This window comes from Ipomoea triloba, chromosome 11 (genome assembly GCF_003576645.1).
Source record: "Ipomoea triloba cultivar NCNSP0323 chromosome 11, ASM357664v1".
NCBI lineage: Eukaryota > Viridiplantae > Streptophyta > Magnoliopsida > Solanales > Convolvulaceae > Ipomoea > Ipomoea triloba.
The window spans coordinates 5,582,356-5,603,363 of record NC_044926.1 but is presented as its reverse complement, the minus strand read 5'-3'; the positions used below and the strand labels follow the sequence as shown (position 1 = coordinate 5,603,363).

The window sequence follows — 21,008 nt, the reverse complement described above, 5'->3', positions numbered from 1 at the left end:
ATCCTCGCGTCAATCGCCATGTTCTGTTCAAGGAGGAAAAAATGAAGTGATTGGAAGGCCCAGATAGATGATCAACTACAGCAGGCTGTTCATTGTCTATTTATAGCTTTACATTAGTTGACTGTTAAACATTTCAGTTTACCAGTCACTATTTTGTGCAACTTCCAAAGATTAGTGCATTTCACGTTTAGAATGACCCCCATGATTATGTACTAGCAATTTAGCAAGAGAAAACTAATATGATTTGGGCATTTTTATTAAGAATCAAACATCTTCTCTTCCAGCGGATTCATTGAAGTACCATTTAGCCTTCAAACAAAGAATGGCAAGAATGTCATGGGGGTTTTGCATTTTCGGATGGGAATCTCATTCGGCAGTAGACCTGACAACAATTTATGTATACGGGTTTGTTAATATGTTGACACGAATACGATAAAGTTAAACACGGATACGACATGTTGAGGATAACAAGTTGAAATTTTTAACACGAACATGATTTGTAAACGGATACGACATACACGTTTTGATAACAAGTTGATATGACATGAAATCAGTTTAAACCCGCCAAACCTATATGTGTGCGTATCTGCATACAGTTATACACATAATATGTTAACATAATATAATCAATTATAAATTAATTTTTTATTAAGTAATTTTATTTTATCAGTTGCTCTTGCCAGAAGAGTCACTCGATTCGCTGACCTTTTGACATGACGAATAGAAATGTTCAAACTTATACAAGTAACAAATATTTTATCATAGTTTGTATTTAATTTTTGTGTATTTTAAAATGTGTTATGAAATAGATTAAAGATAAAATGTTTTAATATATTATTTCATATTATCTTTTTGTTTTAATTTTATCCATTTATTATATATTTTAAATGGAATGAGTTCTTAGCGAGTTATAAATAAGTTTGTGTAAATGAGTAAGTTTAAAGGGTTAAACTAGTGCCAAAGACCTTGTGGTCAAGCGGCACCTGGTGTACACTCCCATGTGGAAGGGAGTAGGTTTGAGCCTGAGTAGAGGAACACTAACCCATTATTATCGTTAGGATGAGAAAAGTAGACATGGTTAAGGAAAAACACTAACCCATTATTATCGTTAGGTTGAGAAAAGTAGCTAACCCATTATTATCGTTAGGTTGAGAAAAGTAGCATTTCACCTCTGTATTTAAATGAGTGATCATGTTAAAAAATTTAAATGAGTGATCATGTTTAAAAAATCATTAAATTTGCCAATTGTTTTTCTATTTATTTGTTTCTTCTAATAAAATTGAAATATATAATCGAAATTTTATTTTCCGAGAGTACACTTATCAATTCTTGTAAGTGGTTGGTCAAATTTGAGTCAGTACTTAAATAAGTAAAAAGTAACAAAGGACAACAGGACTTAATTGAATGGATTTAGTTAAAGTTATGGAAATCTGGATAAAAATGGAAAACAAATGAGGTCAAATTGACCACAAGACTAAAATATAGGGACTGCCTAATTAATTTAGCCATTACAAAACCCTAATGCTCGTCTCTTTTATACCCTAGAGTTGAGAAAGTCTGGGGCTGCTTGCTGTACCTCCACGTAGAGAAAACACTCCGGCGGCCTTCATCTCCGATATCCGGTAAGTCTAAGATTTTTCATTTCATATTCTACTAGTTTGTTTAACTGCGTATATCCTGAAAATGAGATTATTTTTAATTTTATTTAATTTTTCTGGGATGAACTATGCACATATGTTTTCATTTAGATTATGCGTTTGATTTTTGCTGATTTTATTCGAGAAATCCGTGCTCTAGAAATTGTTGTTTTGTACATAGGATTTTGAGTAATCTATGATGCTATAGCGTTGGAATACTGTTAATTTGAAGGGAATGTACCACTGATCAAGTTTGCCTGATGCAATAAGAATATGCAGTTATCTGTTTCTTTTAACTTGTTTTTGTTGGTGATTTTATTAATGATAATTTGTGTAGTCATACCCAAAACATAGGCTTTGGGATATTTATTGATTGTGTTGTCACATATACAATAACATTTATTTGATTTTGTGTCTTTCCCCTTTTTCTGTCTGAGAGAATTTGGCTCTTTTAGTTTTTTATTGTCTTATGAACTGTGGAGATGCTAGCTTATTATCTATTTTAACTAGAGATGGCTGAAGCAAAAAATGTCCCCGAGTCGGTCTTGAAGAAGCAGAAGAGGCAAGAGGAGTGGGCTCTGGCCAAGAAGCAAGAAATTGACGCCATTAAGAAGAAGAATGCTGAGAACCGAAAGATTATTTTCAACAGAGCTAAGCAGTATGCCAAGGAATATGAGGAGCAGGTATTCTTGATGCTTTTGGTGGTTTGTTGTTGTCCTGTTTATGTTAGTTATAACTTGGGATGTTTTGCAATTACTGAATCTGAAAGACTTGTAATGTAGCAAAAGGAGCTGATTCAGTTGAAGCGTGAGGCGAGGCTGAAAGGAGGCTTCTATGTTAACCCTGAAGCTAAATTGTTGTTCATTATTCGCATCCGTGGGTATGAATACACCTCCATTATGTGTTTAATTGTAGAGTTTTACATTCTATTTAACTAATAAATTGTGTTTCTTGTTTCTTCTATGAATGAACGAACTCCAGTATCAATGCTATGCACCCCCAGACAAAGAAGATATTGCAGCTTCTCCGTTTGAGACAGGTGATTTGGCAACTGTCTTGCTATCTCTGCTCATATCCGTGATTGGTGTTGGCTCATTTTCTGTCTCCAATATGTTCCTTACCAGTAGTTATCTTGTACCTACAGATTTTCAATGGTGTATTCCTAAAGGTCAACAAAGCAACAATCAACATGTTGCACAGGGTTGAGCCATATGTGACCTATGGGTATCTATCTCATTATCTTGACTGTTTTAGTACTTATTTTAGAATTTTATGCAAATATTTGATTGATCTATGCTTGTTCACAAAGGTATCCTAACTTGAAGAGTGTGAAGGAGTTGATATACAAAAGGGGATATGGAAAGGTTAACAAGCAAAGGATTCCCTTGACTGAGAACTCTATCATTGAGCAGGTATATGCTTGCTTTGACTATGACCCTGTTTGGTAAAATAGTTAGCTTGTCATCAAATTTTATCTATTTGACCACTATTAACTGTTTGACTTGGTTAAAAAATCAATATAAGTTTTTGGTTAAAAAGTTTTTTGTAACTCCAAAATGCTAAAATTCAAAAAGCTTCTCAAATCAACTTTTTCAATTAGCTTTTTAAGAAAAGAAATTATACCAAACAACTATCATCTAACAGTTAATTTACCAAACACCTTTCTAATTCAGCTAATGTTATCAACTAGTCATACCCTTTAACCCAATTAGCTAACAACCATTTACCAAATAGGGCCTATGTATTTTTTATTTTTTTTTGCCGCAAAGTGTAACTACAGCTTACATGAGCAATAAGCTAACGATTACTTTTTTGCAGACTCTTGGCAAGCACAACATAATATGTGTTGAAGATCTTGTTCACGAGATCATCACTGTTGGACCGCATTTCAAGGAAGCTAACAATTTCCTTTGGCCATTCCAACTCAAGGCTCCACTAGGTGGTCTTAAGAAGAAAAGAAACCACTACGTGGAAGGAGGAGATGCTGGAAACAGGGAAGATTATATCAATGAACTCATTAGAAGAATGAACTAGACATTGGCGGGTGCCTGACCTTCAGTCTGTCAAGATTTTGAAAGTTGTTTTGTTGCCCATTGTCAGTTGGATGAGTTATTTGTTTTTAGTTTTGCTTGAACCTTTTGGAGTTTATTAAAACAGGTGATTAGCATGTTGTTGACTATGCCCTCTACATTTTACTCAGTATTCCGGATTTATAGCCTCAATGCAATTTTACTTTGTTTATTAGTTTTAGCCTCTTAGTATGCAACATTTTGTTGCCTTTATTGTTGTCTACCAAATATCTCAAGGCAAAAACTTGTGATAGATCATTTCATGTATTCTTGTGAGATGAGTTGGGTTAAGGGTGTGTTTGGTAACTCGAAAAATGATTTATGGAAAATGTTTTTAGAGTTTCCGATGTTCGGCAACGTCCAGAAAATTGTGGTTAACAGAAAAACCAGTTTGTTGGATACTTTGCTCTAGTTTTGTCAGAAACAAGAGCTGGTGGATCTTTGTTTTAAAATATATAATTATACAATTTTACTCATTTTTTAAAAAATAATTGTTTTAAAATATATAATTATACAATTTTACTCATTTTTAAAAAAATAACCAAATACGCCATATATATATATGAACGATCATGTGCGAAGGAACTCCAGGTGAAAAGGATCAAATAGGCCCCTAATTATTACTCAAAAAATAAATTAGGCCATTAAACATTCAAAAGTTATAAATTTGTCCATGAACATATTATTTTAGTGCATTACAACCTACAAAACTAACGACCCTTCGACATTATTTTCATCTGTCACCTTGATGGATTTGGGAATAGCTAATCCTAAAATAATAGGCGTATTTCATTCCTAACCTATGAAACTTAAGTTGACAATTTGTAACACGATATAAAAATAACATGTTTATTAGTTTTTTATTTTTATTTTTATTTTTTGGCTTAACATATCTCGAGCCATTACATGTTGAATCATTAAGAATCCGTTAAAATTCAATTCGTGTCTTAATGAGTTAACTTGCTCGTGTTAATATTAGCATTAATTATAACTTTTAAATATTATTTTATCATTTATAAATATTATGGTATGTTATGAATAGAATATCTATTATAGACTAGTTTGAAAATATAAATAAATAACCTTGATGGTCCTTAAAAATTGTAGACTAATCATCATTTAATACCACCTTGTAAGCTGAACCTATCACAATTTATATATTAAATGTTCACACTTGTATATTTATTTATGAACACTCAGTATATAAATTATGAACATTCAATATTAAATTGTGTATTTTAAACTCAAATCCACATTACAAGGTAAACCAGATGCACAGAATAATTGCCCTATCTTTAATGGTTGCTTTGGACACGCTAATTCTATGGGGTGGACTACAAATATGTTTTCTAGTTCTTTACCATTATTGGACTTATACCATTACCCATAATTAAATACTACGTATTAGATATGAATACTAAATGTGAATGGCGTTAGAGAAATCAAATTTAATTCATAATTAAAGTAAGTTAATAAGTTGATCATTATAATTAAAACGTAAGATTTTATTATTTATTTATTTTCCATTCTAAGTTTTTCACATTCAAAAGGTAAGTTAATAGAGAATCACACATTGTTATCCAAGCAAAAAGATCACTCGATTACAAGACTATATTATTACAAAACTTATTTGTTCAACAATGGCGACTCTTTATACTCCAATCTTATTCATTTCCATGCTTATCATATTTGTATCAGGTATGTATGTTACTAATGTTAGTATATGTGGTTATTTGGTACGTAAATGATTGTCTTAGAGTAGAAATAAAAAGTATGGCATTTTTACTTGTTCTTCCATTTCCTTTAATGTAACAAGGCAAAGATTGGTGTAATAACTTTTAAAAGTTATCTAATTATATATGTAGACCTACCAAATTCAATGACCTAGCTACATACATCTCTGAGATCTTAGACTAACATTTTTACATAGAACTGTTAAAATAGACTTAATCAATCAGATCAGATCTGTTTATCCCACGATATATGCAGTTGGGAATATGGGTTTGATGGTGAAGGGGCAACAAAGACGGTGCAAAGAAGCTATGTGTTTATGCACAGGAACTTGTGATTTTGATTGCTGCAGTGCACAGTGCACCCAGGCTTACTTTCATCATAATCCTCAAGCTGAATGTGATTTCATTCCTGGGACTTCTGCTCAATACAATTGCATTTGTACCTTTACGTGTGACCGTTAGTTTAAATCACAATGAAAGATGAGTATGTATCATTCTAATGTTATCTACAAAAATATTGTATCATGGAGTATTAATAAGCAAAAACAAATATATTTTGGATTCAAATTTTCAAATGTTATTTATTTATTGAGTTTCGTTTTTGGATGCATTGTCTTTTTATTGTGCAAGAGTGCAATAATGTGCTTTTCTCAAATGAGAAGTCTTTAAGTTCAAATCCCGGCGGGGTTCTCAAAAAAATGAGGTTGCTCTATTTTTAAGTTTTTTTTTTCTTAATTTTTTGTGGATCCACCATTTTACTACGTTATATTTTAATTTTTTCTTTATTTATTGTCATTCTAAAAATTATAATTATAAATTTGATAACAATAGTATTGATAATTATGAAAATTTAATTTAATCGATAATTATAAATTAAATAACAATATTAAATTAAAAAATTAAATAAATGAAATATTAAGTATGTTATAAAACTTAAATTGGCAGCTGAAATTTTGCAAAAATTACTGAAGATTAAATTAAAATCAATTTAAAAAAAAAAAAAAAAAGAAACAAGAAGGCCGTTGTAAAGAAAGATTAATTCATAGTAGCCGCCAGCAATCGCCCCAACGGAGACAAGTTAATTGGGTGGTCTGTGTCTTCAAACACATCTATTTTTTTTTTCTTTCTTTCTTTTTCTCGTGGAAGAGAAAAAACTCCTAAAAAACTTAGTTCTCCATTTATCCAAAAACCATGAACCAATTTTTAAGACCAACAAAAATGATGAAAATTCATTAATGGGGAGGGTATTAGGATTTTAATTATTGGAATTAAAAAAAAAAGGATTTTAATTATTGGAAAGAAAATTTAGAGTGTTAGTGCAGGTATAAAGGTCTAATGTCATCTTGGAGGATTGGGGATATGACACATTTATTATTTAATCCTTTCAAAAAGGAGAAAATTTTTAAATTTCAAAACAAAAATAAGATAAACGAGAAAAAACTTATGTTTATATATATTTACTTTAAAAAGAAAAAAAGCGTTTAGTTTTTCATTTGTATATTATTTGGTGTGGAATATATGTATTATTAGCTTATTGTCAATAAAACATTATTTATAATATAAGAAATTATAAGAAAGATTAATTGCATTTGCTAATAATTTTTTTTTTTTTTGGAACACAATGCCTATTATATTCAATACATTTTAAAAAAGTATACTAAATAATAATATTTCTTATCATTAAAAATTAAAATTCTATCTTCTAATATTTACAACCTTTTTGTTGTCCATTGAACATTCTTCAATCGCACAAAATGCATATTCACAACTAGTGATAAGATATAAGTGTGGGCGTGTAAGTATGTAATTTTTTATTTTTTTTTGATATTATAAAGAAATAAAATTATTCTTAAAGATTCTTCATGAATAGGTAATAGTAAAAAAATGTGTATCTTTGCCGACCTATTTATTCTATTTTCCAAGAATCCATTTTGCAAACAATGTTACAAATCCACAAATATAACATTTTCTAGATATTCACATTTGGTAATATTCTTAAATCCTACTCAATGAATGAAATCTTCTGAAATCACACTCCATGATATTTGGCCTAATATCTCTTCCGTTTCCGTTAGTAAAGGGATCCATAATTTTTTTTTTGATATAAACTTAATTATTAAGATTTGAATTTAATTTTAATTCATAATTATAGTAGTAAGTTAATAAGTTGATTGCTAATTAATAGCTCATTTCTAAGTAACGTAAATTAAATATTTATACATCATACCATTATATATAGCTTAAAGTTTTGAACCACATACTATTATCTTGGCAAAACGATCACTCAATTACATAAATATATTATTGCGAAATTTATTTGTTTAACAATGGCGACTCTTTCTGCTCAAACCTAGCTTGTTCATTTCTATTCTTATCATATTTGCATCAGGTATGTATGTTAGTATATGATTGTCTAGACTAAAAAGAAAGACGAATTAACATCTCTATGCAATCGTAAGTCTCTACATAGTTGTTTGTTTAACACCCTCAATTAGCATTTACTGAGTTTGTCTCATATAGGGATTAGAGGAATAGGAATGAAACGATTGTCATCACTATGACTAAAAGAATAGTTTCACTCTCGTACACGTAGGCACGTTACCGAATCACGTAAATTTGATTTTCTTTTACTTATCTGTCATTATTATTATTATTTCTTGTTCTTGTTAATATCAACAATATCTTTACAGATAATTGTAAAATTGGCTTAACCGTACCGGTTAATTTTATATTCCAATTACTAACCACTGATATATGCAGCTGGGAATATGGTGAAGGGGCAACAAAGGTGTAGGGAAAATATTGGTTTATGCGCCGAGGATAGTGGTGTGAAGTGCACCCAAGCTTTTTTACATCTTGAACCTGAAGCTATCTGTGAATCCAATCCTCACACCTTTACATCCAGTTGCATTTGTACGTATAATTGCGGACGTTGATCAAAATGGACGTGGAATTATTACACGTAGCGGAGTTTATTTACTAAACATTTTCAGAGTAGCGACGGTTGGTTCCTTTAGTCACTCAAAGATAAGAATGACTATGTAGTAGCAATAAATAACCAATGTTATATGAAAACTTGATCGCAGAATTATTAGCGGAGTATTAATAAACAAAAACAGCGATATTGGATTCAAATTTTGAAATGTTAATTAATGTTATTTATTTATTGGTTTTTTAGTATGCTTTTATTTATTTATTATGGATGAGTGCAATTAGGTAAATCAAAGATTTAATTTTGTGAGGTTAATGTAAATATATATTGGGGCGATAAAATAATTATTATATTAAAAAAAAAAAAAAACCTTCGGCTCAGCAAGAGACAAAGCTATCTTCTTCGTTTCTGGACAGAGACGAATGTCCCTTCTTCATCTCCATGACTAGAGACGAAAGTTTTTTTAATAAATAATTATTTTATTTAAAATTATTTTTAAAAAAAAATAAAATTGGGAACTTGTTAGAAGCTAGGAAAAATGGTTAATTGGACGAATTGTATGAAATGAGTTAGTTTAGAGATTCAATTGTATTTTTTGTTTAGGTTCAATGGCTTAATTGCATTAACATGTACAGTTCAGTAACCTATGCGACCCGCATTCCTTAATTTTTTGTAGCTGTGAAATTATAATTTTGTAATTATCAAGAAAATAATGTGATTAACTTGAATGGAGAGGTTATATAAAACTCATGGGGCATGACCACAAGTTTGAGCACCATTAAATGGATTAAAAAAGGAACACCATATCGTGGAGCTTGGATACATAAAAAGCTATTATTGTGTTGGGTTTTGCGTGCACAGTCTACTACATTCGGAAGACTCGAAATTGTTGCATTTTTTAGGACAAATTTGCTACTTTAGAGTATGTTTTTATAGACCTCAGCTCTCTTCTCTTTATATTTTATTGATACAATTGCTTCTTGAGCCTTGCTCCTGCTTGCATTGCTTTGGAGCGTTTCATTATTTTGGGTGGCTATCATATGCTATTATTCTCCTTTTTGGTTTTGTCAATAACGTATTATCGTCAATAGGGAAGGGGAATTTTTATCATGACACATCAATTTTTAATACAAACAAATAATGGGGTGTTTGGTTCGAAAAATAAACAATTGTAACTGCCAAGCACCTTGTGCTCAGATGACATGTAGTGACTCTCTGATATTGACTCTTTGTGTTTCAATAGGTTGAGAAAGTATAAATGAACAGATACTACAATGTAATAAGGTCAGTTGTATTAAAAAAAAAATATTGTAACTGATCACATGAACATCATTTGATTACCTGATAACACTTAAAATGATTGATCTTTTTAAGTACCTATGATGGAACATCAGAATTATCTTATGAATCATCCTCTTGTTTATCTTCACCAGAACAGAGCTGAGAGCAATATCAATTGAGAGAGAGAGAGAGAGAGAGAGAATATTGGCAAAATAACTTGGCTTTTCTTTGATGTTGAACAATGCATTTTACACTCAGGTTCAGAGTTGATGCTACAGAAGAAATCACAAAAGCTAGAAACTAGAATCAAACTTAAATAGATGAAATGACAGGATAACAAGTTAAAAACATATTCCAATCTAGAGGGGCTATCATACAGTCGTTCTGGTTTAATCATACATGTAACGAAGTCATAGCGAGTCATCGCCGTTCTCTGTGCCTCTAATCATTTGAGAAGCCTCGACATTTCCATTCTGCACGGATTAGAAAAGACATAAGAGACAAAGGCATGGAACAAGAAACAAACAACACCAAAATAGTTATTGACGAGGGTATAGCTACCTCTTCACTTCGGTGAAGAGATGTACCATGCCCTAGTGGGGGCACCACTGCCTTTGAAAGATCTCTGAGAGTTCCCTGCAGTAAACACGAGCAGATGTGTGGGTAAAATAGGTAGTTTGCTGAACTATTAAGCAAAAAGGAAACGAACCAAATACCCTTTCTGGTGTAACCACTTTCCAACATTACATCATTATAGTAGTACAAAAACATGATTATCGAAAATAACACTCCACACAAACTATAATTGTAACATTTAGGCAAATGGATTACGGATAGAAGCAGTAGATATTAGCTCTGAAAATACTGAAATTGAAAAGAGCCTAATATCAGCCCCCTAGTTGAGTGTCCATTGGGTATGTACAAGCACATCCCACACAGGATGCATCAAACAAGTGTAAAGATCACCTTATTTGCCCACATTAGTCCACAAGCATTACAAAGTGTCCTAGGTCCTTCTGGTCCACGTCGCATCATTGGAGTAGATTTCTCGCTGATACCACAGTGTCGACAGCTGCCATGAATATTTAAAAAGAGAATGTTATCCTCGAAGATCGCTTTTTTTTTAATAAAGTACTCTCTCATGTTGTTTGAGTTTTCTGTTGAAGTATTTTATTCTTCAACTTCATACAACAACACTTATTCAAATAAAAATACACCTTAGTCCACATAAGGGAATGTTGAAATGAATGCTTACAAAATCTCTTGATTTTGAATTTGCGATCCACCTCCATTTGTACCCCAACCCTGAGATGAGTCCCAATTTGAAGCTGTTGCTGACTCATCCTGAGTGGGCTTCGATGATGTAAATTGCCCTTTGTTCCGTTGCATCCTACAACAGCAAAATAAAGATCAATTACATTCAAAATTAACCAACTCACATAAGGATAATTAAATTTCATCCAGCAGACCAAATTATCCAATAAATAAACAAATATTCAATTTGGGGTGGAGGATGGGGTGTTGAAAGAAGTCTTACCTAAGAGCAACCTCTTTTCGAACAGTGTAGCGAATTTTCTTCTCAAAATTCCGTTCTTTACGCTTCTCTCGGAATCTAATTAATGATGCCAGTCTTTGTGGAACATTAAGCTTCTGAGGAGCAGTGGGTAGCCCCTGATAAATATTTTGTCAGTTAAAACTGTCCAAGATGTAATGGGAAAATAGTTGAAGTAATTCTAGTTCATGTTTATTCTTACTCTATAATTCTGATTTGTTATAGGCATAGGGGTGGTTGGAGGGACCTCACGGCCACCAAGTAATAAGAGCACAGCTTGCACCTGAAAGAATAAATTTAAGAGGAGCAAATCCATTAGCCAAATGAGAATTAAAAACAATGGCAGAATACAGAATCATAAACCCCACCTATCAAATGATGCATCCTCAAGATTAATTTCAATAGTTACGGTACTTGGGTGTTTATACAGCCACAAATAATGCCACCACTGTTTAAACAAAACAGAATGCCGCTCAGAAAACTATGGGTATTACAGCTAAGTTCTTACAAATATGTTTCATCCAGACTCTTGATGTCCTAAATGAGAATGGTGTCTTGTCCTGCATTCCTATTCACTATACTATTACCGAATTGCATTCAAGTCTTCACAACCCCTGTTATGGAAAACTTAATGAATACACTGGCATGCATGTTTTATTAACATAAAATGCTTATCTAAACTGGACATGTTTGATCAACATTTCATCAATTAAATTGTGACACACTTAAGGTTCAATTAGATTTATAACTACTTAGGAAACACAAAGAAAAAATGTTGGTTAACTCAATTTGAAACATCGGCTAACTGAATTAAAGGCAAATCATGTCACAAAACACAATTTTATGAAGCACCTATTCAAACTACCTTATCAGGAGACACAGAATCAAACACATAGACCTGCCCCTGGAACGAGAGGGTCAGCTGATTACTACTTTCATTGCCTCCATGAACTACAATCGGACTATGATTATCCGACAGGTTCCCTGGATCAGCAGCAGCAACATCGCCTTCCATACATTCGCTGCCACCACTCCCTCCATTTCCACCACCATTATCATCATGCTCATCATGCTCCATCACATTCCCATTGCTCATAAAACCATGGTGATGGTGATCATCGTGCTCCGGCAGGTAATGAACTTGAGGGTGCTGCTGCATCACCCCATCTTCACTCCCTCCAATCCCTTCCATTTCACGCCAAGTCTACAACTTTATACACCTGTATTGAACTTCACAGAGATATTACACATGCATAAGCACATACATTAAAATCCCTAAACCATCCTATTGATAGGAAAGTGTACATTCCAAAACCAATTAAATCCATAGTTTTCAAAAACAACGTAAAGTCTATATTACTATATATAGACATATAAATGAGTATCTGTTTGTGTGAATTAAAATATATTTACACACACAAGTCTTTGGTAAGAACCGATGCGTGAAAACTAGGGTTTGATTGGAAAGTGGAAACAAACCATTCAATAGAAAGTCAGTGAGAATTGATCGCGGTCGACTGAGAATTGACGGTCCGTACCGTACGATTTTGGACCGGAAATACGTTAGCGGGAAGCTTTTTGGTTTAGTCGCCGGCGGGGATTGGGAGATCGGTGAAATGGACGGTGCGGATTAGATTGGAACTGGGTCGAGCGTGATGAATGGAGTTTTCTGTAAATTCTAGGGCTTCGGAAGATGCGACAAAAGTTGTGTCCTTGATTAAAAAATATTTTTTATGTTATTTCCTTATTGAGATAATTTCACCCATGCCCCCTGGGTTCTTATCAAATTATGGAAACTTCTCCAAATCCCATTTTTGTACTTTATTACTCCAACCAAAAATAGCATCTCCTCTGTTTTCATTTTTCTTGTTACCACTCCAGATTTATCTCCCACTATAGGCAATATTGTGACTACAAGTCTACCAAAAAAAAAATATTATATATATATATATATATATATATATATATATATATATATACACTAATAAGAGCCAAAGAGAGTTAGGCCTAAAATGGGTAGAAAAAATGGCGGTCAAATTATTTAATCAAATGGATGGTTCAGATGAATTATTTAATCAAATAGATGGTTAATATAATTCAGATTAATATTATTAATAGAGATTACCTAATTTAACCTTACTTTTATGATTATCTGTTAAGTTTTCCGTTAAATATTCTCTTCCCCGTTAATATTCCGTTAACTTTTAACTTACCCATTAATTTCTATAAGAAAGATCTTAGGTTCGAACCTCATCTCAATCAAATTTGACATAATTAAGTTTCTCACTCTATTTACTCTTATTAAATTAAATAAATTAGTAGCTACAACAAAAAATGATACATATGTATTTCTTTAATTTAGAATTGTGTGTCTACAATACCTTTATTTGAAAAAATTATTCATTATCAAAAAATTAAATTAAATAAGATAAATAATTTCATTAGTTATATTGTCTTTATTTTCTATCATGCAAAGACTCTTTACATTCAAATTTATCAATTGATATTCATTACATTGTCCATTATCTTATTTTTTCAATATCTTGTAATTAAATATCAAAGTTATAGTACAAAATAATGTTATATATTTATTTACCAAGTATTTTATTAATACTATGAAAAAAAATTAAAAATAATTTGAAGCTAATTATATTAACTACTTGGAGATTGGTTGACAAAGAGAGTACTCAAATAACCCAACAAATTGAAGCGGAATCGCTCTATTTTACTCTTATTGAATTAAATAAATTAGTAGTTACACCAAAAAATGATACATATGTATTTCTTTAATACCATGAAAAAAATAAAAAAGAATAGTTTGAAACCAATCATATTAACTACTTGGGGGATTTGTTGACAATGAAAGTACTAAAATACCCATTACCCAGCAAATTGAAGCGAGAAACTATCTTTTAATATCTTTGGAATATATAATATTTTAAATTTTCAAATTTTTATTAATTTATTTAATCTTTTTTCTTAAACTAGGGATTTCTTTATCCACAATAACTCATTCAACAATAATGGTTGAACCAAATGAACCCCAAACAGAACACCTAAAGGAAAGTCCATAGCTCCTATATCATAATCCCATTGCATGACGTTGTCATCTATGCTACCAACAATAACCGAATTGCAAATAACACACTACCAACAAAAAGAAAGATAACAAATAGTAAAGATGAAGACAATGACAATGTTACTCAAAAGAGAATTAAGAACACTTAGAAAAATTCAAATGAAAAGTAGTATTTATTTAGACTATCATTTTTAGACCAAATATTTAGACTATCGATTTTACAAGGTTGCAAACATTTATTTTAGTAATAATTATAATGAATTTTCTATATTATCTTGGATTCATATACTTTGAGTTAGATATTTAAATAAAAAAATTCTACATTTAATTACCCATGAATGTATAATCTTCTTTTATATAATCTTGCATTGATATACTTTCAAATATTTATTTAAATATAAACATTGGGCATTAACCCATACGCGCAATGCGCGTATAAAACTAGTATATATATATATATATATATGTATAATTCGAATCACATGAAAATGGTGCCTTAGATAATAATTACGCACTAATGCTAACTATCCGATTCGAGATTATTAACGGCAGTAAAGTAAAGAGAAAATTCAGTGACAATTTAATAAATATTTCAAACTTAACATGCATCGTTCAAAACTATACAATGCATCTACTGATATTTATATGTGCAATGTACTTTTACCTATCACTTTTAACATTATAAAGTGCATCCGTTTATAACATTATAAAGTGCATCCGTTTATATGTAAACGTCCATTCAAAACTACGGCTCTAAAAATCATATGAAGTGTTTTTTTCTCCTTTTTGATCAGTAAATTTTTTTTTGACAAAATTTAGGTATTGATAAAATTTTCAAATAAGATATTGTAATTGAAGTAACAACCATAATCATTAAATAATTAAAAAATAACTCGAACTTGTAACTTTTCATTTGAAATAATAACAAAGACGTCATCAAACCACCAGGTACTTGGTAAAAAAAATTGTTTAAATTGCTAAATATAAATTAATTTCTCTATAATTGTTATGATAAGTACATGTAAATTTTAAATTTTGTATGTGACGAGTAACGTGGATGTTAAAATATTTTTAAAAAATAATAGGGTCACACTTGTGTGAGACCATCTCACGGATCCTTATTCGTGAGACGGGTCGGGTCGGGTCAAAACACTATACAAATGTCATACTTATATGTGCAAATATCATACTTATATACTCAAATATAACACTAATCAAGAATACAATTTTTGATACTTATTAGAGAAAAAGTAATACATTTTTCATAATAAGTAATGTTGACAAGTGCCCCTTACTTATAAGGGCAAATATAATACTTTTGTGGAAAAATGTAATACTTTTAAATCGAAATGTAAAAGTATTGTATTTTCCCTTAAAAGTATTACATTTACCCTTATAAGTAACAAAAATTCTATTCCTAATTAGTATTACATTTGAGCATATAAGTATGACATTTGTGCATATAAGTGTTACTTTTGTAGCTTGACCCGGCCCGAACCGACCCGTCTCATGGTGAGACGGGCTCACACAAGTTTTTGCCAAAATAATAATATAATAAATTGTATGCTAACAAATAGCTAACTCAGCAAAATTGTTTCCAATCAATTTTTTAATATTATTGCGGATTAGAGAGTATAATATTTTGAAAGGAAAAATAACATGTTTTACCCCTTAATTATGGTGTCACTATTTTTCGTTCATAAACTATTTGCAACATGTAGTATAAAATACAAATATTTGTTATTAAATTGTCAAAATTTTACGGTCCATTTGATTCTTGAAAATGAATTGAGAATAAAATAAGTTAAATTTAAATTACATGAAAAACAAAATTTTGAAATATTGATTCAACTTAGTTACTTAAAAATAAGTTATTGGAAATAATTATTATAAAAGCACAATAATAATAATAATTAGCAGTAATAATTCTGTAATTATTATAATGCATTTAAAAACGCGTGATAGTTTTCAAAAAAAAAAAAAGAAAGCGTGATAATGCATCCGTTGATAACAAATAGTGGACACATATGAGTGCAATATTATAAATCTAGAGTACTCTATTATTATGAAGGATAATTTTATCTTTTGAGTGCTTATTGTAATGTTTTTTTAATTGTTTAATATAATAAAACAATATAATATAAATTTTAAAGTCAAGTCATCAAACGAACCAAATAATGGAGTGAAATTCCCATTATATTCATTGCCCCATCCCATTCATAAACCAAACACACTATAAAGGAGGAAAAGAAATTCATTTTCAATAGAATAAATTTTCTCACCGACCAAACAAAGTAAAATATGTTATTCTCAATTAAAAAAGGAATCTTTCTAGAAAAACAGTTTTCAGCAAACCAACATTATAAGGCAAATTATTGCATGAATCATGGTAGTACATTTTTATTATACTAAAAATACATTATTTTTGTACGGAAGGTACATCATTTGATAGTGTATATAAAATAATGTACCTTCAGTACTTAAATAATGTACTTTATATATAAAAATAATGTATTTTTAATATATTAAAAATATATTTTTTATTTATGGTTCACATAATTGTGTGGATCATGGTTGATGCAATAATGATTGACATTATAAATGTTGGACAATTCCAAGGTTTTTTTTTTGGGGAGGAATTGGGCCGACAGTGTTTGGGCCGTACTTTAGTGGGCTCCGTGTGGCCCAAACAGAAACTGTCGCACCATGACACTACCACCTTTCTCCAGAAACCTGTACGGCTGTCTCTGCAGTGGAATTTGCAAAACTTCGCTTTGCCGCAGCACCAAAAGCTTTCGCCTTTATTATACGCATTATATATATAATATAATATAATATAATATATAATGCTCTTTCCCAATCAACTTTGTATTTCCAGTATCATTCTGATTCTCTCAAATTCCAGACTTTTATACACATACATAATATAGATATTATTGTACAGATTGTATAGGGTAGAAATGGCGCCTTCACTCTCTCTTTCTTCCTCCATGGATGCCATTTCGAGCTCCAATTTCGTCCCCAGGTTTCCGGAGACCCATTCGCCCTTCCAATCTCCCAGAACACTTGCTTTTTGTAATAGCGGCAATCTGAAGTCAAGTTTAAGTGTGTCCTGCTCCATCGCCAACTCCTCCGCCTCTAGAATTCCGGCGCTTGCTCGCCAAGGCCTTTCCGCCGCCGGCGGGAGCGGCAGCGACGACGATAAAGAAGGGGAAGAGAAAAATCATCAACTCGAGTCCGAAAGTTTGGATTCTGAAGGAGCGCTTTCTTTTCCACAGGTAGCCGCCGCATTCATAAATTTATTCAGCTTTAGTTGACTTTGGTTCTCTGTTTGAATCCTCTGCTTCTTTTTATATATCCATTCTTGCTGAAATTTTCTGGGGGTGAGTATAAAGATTGTATCTTTGGACATGCTTATCTTACCAGCTTAACTCTGGAATTGCTTTTAATCCTTTTATGAATTGTTTGACAATGAGACTGTCAGATTTTGAAGTATAGGTTATGGGTATTGTTATAAAGTTATTCAAGCATCATGTGTTTTCTCTTCCCTACCTCTTTGTTATTTGAGAGGGGAAATGAAAAGCACACTAAAGTACTTGTTTCTTAGTCATGTTTGCTTATTCTTATTAACTAAATGTGAACATAATGATTGAGCCAAGACCTTCTGGTCTAGCGACACCAAGTTGCACTCCCATAGAGGTTGTTGGTTTATGCCTCGGTGGACGGATATTGACTCTTTGTGCTTCAGTAGGTTGAGGAAAGTAGTTATGAACAGATACTACATTGTAACAAAGTCAATAGTACTCAAAAAAATATGTGAACATAATGATTGAGCTATAATTTTTTTTGTTTAGTAATGTATTGTGTTCTCATTTTTTCTTGCTCCATGATGGAATATGTTGTTGTTTAATACATCCTAACAGGCAGGGAGAAATTATTAGTCACATAAATGGAGGTTTGAAAATCTGGTGTTTTTATACTTCCAGTGACATGGTTTTTCATTATATAGTATTTTAGTGGAAATGTCAAATGGCTACTTCAGCTTTGTTGTGATGGACTCTCTCGTATTCTGAAGGGTAATCCTGATGGGAAACAAACAAGTGAATTAAATTTAAATGAAATGCCTAAAGTGGTATTGCCTCCTCAAGTCTCACTCGGAAACACAGCAGGGGGAGGTACGAGAGCCGGGCTTTTCAGAGCTCCAATATCAGGCGGCGTGCAAAGTGCAACCTCGGCTCATGGTCTACACAAACCTGCATTAGCAGTTCGCAATCTTATGGAGCAGGTAAGGTTCTTGCTATGAGTATTAGATAGATAGGCAAGAAATGCATAATCTGGAGCAATTCGATACTCTCTTCTCTATCTTGCAATTCTGTAGGCCAGGTTTGCTCATTTGTGCACAGTGATGTCCAAAATGCATCATCGACGAGAAGGTTATCCATTTGGTTCACTTGTAGACTTTGCTACCGACCCTATGGGACGTAAGTCACTTGAACTTTTGGCACATCGATATTCCAACATAGATGTACTAACTTGATGTGCTATTCCAATCCTCTGCAGTTCTCTGACATAGATCTTTAATTTTTTTCTGCAGACCCAATATTTTTATTATCACCATTAGCTATACACACCCGAAATTTGATAGGCGAACCAAGGTGTACATTGGTTGTGCAGGTTAGCAGTTTGATATCAAAAGACTTAGAATTTATATGTTATGTGTTGCCCTTGTTGGTTTGATCATTTGGCTTTTCAGGTTCCTGGATGGACTGGCTTGTCAAATGCTAGAGTAACGATATTCGGCGACATCTATCCTCTTCCCGAAGATCAACAGGTGGATGCCTTTATTCTTTATATAGTAATTAAAGTTTTTATACCTGAAATTATTGTCTTCTTCCAGATATGATTATGCACTGTGCAATAGCCTTTTTGTTGGTGTAATTATTATGAGTTTATTCTACTTTCGGTCACTTCACTATGATGTTATTTTTGCTTTTGATCAACTTTGATTTTTTCCACTTTTAGTCTTTGACTTTGAAAACGTTTACTTTTGGTCCAAAACATCTTAGATGCCCACAATTTGTAAAAACTTAACAAACCTTCATTCCGCTGCATTTGAGGGCACTTTGGACAGTTTTAACTAAAAGTGAAACATTTTTTAAGTTAATGAATAAAAGTGGAATGCCACTATAATCGAATGACCAGAAGTGGAATAAACTTCGTTTACTCCTATCCTTATTGTAGTATTTCTTCTGATTTTGTCACTTATTGTAAGAAAAAATTCTCATGTGGATGTCTGTAAGCTGACAGTTGTCTTTTCCGTCTTTCCTAGGAGTGGGCTCATAAGCAGTACACAGCAAAGCATCAACAAGGTTCTTCACAACAGTGGGCAAACTTTTATTACTTCAGGATGGAAAGTATAAGGTTAGTACATGTTTAAAAGTCACTATTTTTATCCTTGAAAAAAAAAAAAGCCGTGGAATCAGAAAATGCTCATACTGAATTTTAGTGCATTGGCAAGTATTAGGCTTCCAAAGCTCATCTCTCTTGCTTTGGTAAGATCTTGAACTATTCAATCTCTGCAGTTCTCGGGTCAGAGTTTATAATCCTCTTTTCTCTTTGCTAAGTTGCCTGATATTCAAACTTACACGTTACGTGTGAATCCCCTATAAATGCAACGTACTGTTAATGAAAAGTATTTTAAGCCATATATGCGTTCATGGTCCCCAGTTTTCTTTTTTACTTTGAATAACTTACTGCATACTTCACAACAGTGATATATACTTCATTGGAGGTTTTGGAACTGTTGCTTGGGTTGATGTCAAGGAATACGAGGCCCTTGAGCCCGACAAAATTGCTGTTCATGGGGGTGAACAATACCTCAAGGTATGGTTAATGCTCAAAAGTTAAAAACGATGTACGGAGTAATTGTTCGTGTATGCGAGTGATGTTCTCTATTGTTACAGGAATTGAACGCTGTGTTTTCAAAGCCACTTAAAGAGCTTTTGTCCCGAGAAGCTGAGGTGGATGATGTGGCTCTGATATCGATAGACAGTAAGGGGACCGACATCCGTGTCCGCCAAGGAGCACAGGTACGTACATTCCTATGCTCCTCGTTTTCATTGTCCCTGTTTGCGTGGGTCTTACATTTGCTCGCTAACTTTCCCGAGCTCTGCTGCAGTTCAACATTCAGAGGATGTCATTCGAAGCAGACCATTCGGTCGAAACGCTTGAAGAAGCCAAAGAAGCGCTGTGGAAATTGATGGATAAAGGCAAGTTTATCATTTGCGGAAATGAAAATCTGCAGGGGAGCTTGTGACATTAGAAATTATCAAGTAATTGTTATATATCCAATATGGGATAATATAAGAACTAACAAGAATCAGGCCATTAAACTTTGATGGTAATAAATCTGTTTTATTAGTAACAAAACATTCCAAATAATAGTTTCAAGAGCAAGAAAGGGATGTATAGTGAGTTTTGTACAATTCTTTCTTGTACATCCTATGGGAATGTAACTCAACTTTATAAATCCTGTTATACAAAGTCGATCATCGGCTTATGTTGTTAGACTATAGAATCTTAAATCCGTGAATACAGTTCATGAAACATTGTTTTTCAGGGTATTTGGGAAAAAGTAAGTCACAGGAGATTTTTGTTGTTTGCATGTGGCAACCAAATGCTTGTTATTATATTTCTCATAAGAGAGATTGCAAGAAATAGCATAT

General features: G+C 32.2%; 3 protein-coding genes across 7 annotated transcripts; 2 read left to right on the top strand and 1 right to left on the bottom strand.

Moving 5' to 3' along the window:
• Positions 1-1,537: 1,537 nt before the first annotated feature.
• On the top strand, positions 1,538-3,881 carry LOC115997661 (60S ribosomal protein L7-4). Its single transcript, XM_031237255.1, has 7 exons — positions 1,538-1,622; positions 2,148-2,320; positions 2,420-2,517; positions 2,619-2,676; positions 2,782-2,861; positions 2,947-3,049; positions 3,456-3,881. Exons 2-7 carry the CDS (start codon positions 2,150-2,152, stop codon positions 3,669-3,671), a joined length of 726 nt encoding a protein of 241 aa, XP_031093115.1. The 5' UTR covers positions 1,538-1,622; positions 2,148-2,149; the 3' UTR covers positions 3,672-3,881.
• Positions 3,882-9,856: 5,975 nt separating this feature from the next.
• Positions 9,857-12,898, bottom strand: LOC115995614 (GATA transcription factor 24). Of its 4 annotated transcripts, none has more exons than XM_031234702.1 (8): positions 12,684-12,898; positions 12,070-12,434; positions 11,407-11,487; positions 11,190-11,323; positions 10,908-11,042; positions 10,619-10,724; positions 10,214-10,288; positions 9,857-10,125 (listed from the first exon to the last, which is right to left on the bottom strand). In XM_031234702.1, exons 2-8 carry the CDS (start codon positions 12,394-12,396, stop codon positions 10,063-10,065), a joined length of 921 nt encoding a protein of 306 aa, XP_031090562.1. In that variant the 5' UTR covers positions 12,397-12,434; positions 12,684-12,898; the 3' UTR covers positions 9,857-10,062. The 4 variants fall into 4 exon arrangements, with proteins under 4 accessions (XP_031090562.1, XP_031090563.1, XP_031090564.1 ...); XM_031234703.1 differs by having other exon boundaries at positions 12,070-12,424; XM_031234704.1 differs by having other exon boundaries at positions 12,743-12,898.
• Positions 12,899-17,095: 4,197 nt separating this feature from the next.
• LOC115995699 lies at positions 17,096-20,901 on the top strand. Of its 2 annotated transcripts, none has more exons than XM_031234802.1 (9): positions 17,096-17,561; positions 18,293-18,568; positions 18,662-18,764; positions 18,878-18,957; positions 19,037-19,114; positions 19,613-19,704; positions 20,055-20,166; positions 20,247-20,372; positions 20,462-20,901. In XM_031234802.1, the coding sequence occupies exons 1-9, from the start codon at positions 17,244-17,246 to the stop codon at positions 20,597-20,599; spliced, it is 1,323 nt and encodes a 440-aa protein (XP_031090662.1). In that variant the 5' UTR covers positions 17,096-17,243; the 3' UTR covers positions 20,600-20,901. The 2 variants fall into 2 exon arrangements, with proteins under 2 accessions (XP_031090662.1, XP_031090664.1); XM_031234804.1 differs by having other exon boundaries at positions 17,116-17,561; positions 18,359-18,568.
• The last annotated feature ends 107 nt before the right edge of the window (positions 20,902-21,008 follow it).

Excerpts from the sequence above, each read along its gene's own strand:
- LOC115997661 (XM_031237255.1), top strand. The coding sequence starts at position 2,150 with ATGGCTGAAGCAAAAAATGTCCCCGAGTCGGTCTTGAAGAAGCAGAAG. Across the intron at positions 2,518-2,618 it reads TTCATTATTCGCATCCGTGG|TATCAATGCTATGCACCCCC; the intron begins GTATGAATACAC and ends AACGAACTCCAG. Across the intron at positions 2,862-2,946 it reads GAGCCATATGTGACCTATGG|GTATCCTAACTTGAAGAGTG; the intron begins GTATCTATCTCA and ends TTGTTCACAAAG.
- LOC115995614 (XM_031234702.1), bottom strand. The coding sequence starts at position 12,396 with ATGGAAGGGATTGGAGGGAGTGAAGATGGGGTGATGCAGCAGCACCCT. Across the intron at positions 11,043-11,189 it reads CGAAAAGAGGTTGCTCTTAG|GATGCAACGGAACAAAGGGC; the intron begins GTAAGACTTCTT and ends TTGCTGTTGTAG. Across the intron at positions 10,289-10,618 it reads GACTAATGTGGGCAAATAAG|GGAACTCTCAGAGATCTTTC; the intron begins GTGATCTTTACA and ends TGTTTACTGCAG.
- LOC115995699 (XM_031234802.1), top strand. The coding sequence starts at position 17,244 with ATGGCGCCTTCACTCTCTCTTTCTTCCTCCATGGATGCCATTTCGAGC. Across the intron at positions 19,705-20,054 it reads TTCAGGATGGAAAGTATAAG|TGATATATACTTCATTGGAG; the intron begins GTTAGTACATGT and ends ACTTCACAACAG. Across the intron at positions 20,167-20,246 it reads GGGGTGAACAATACCTCAAG|GAATTGAACGCTGTGTTTTC; the intron begins GTATGGTTAATG and ends CTATTGTTACAG.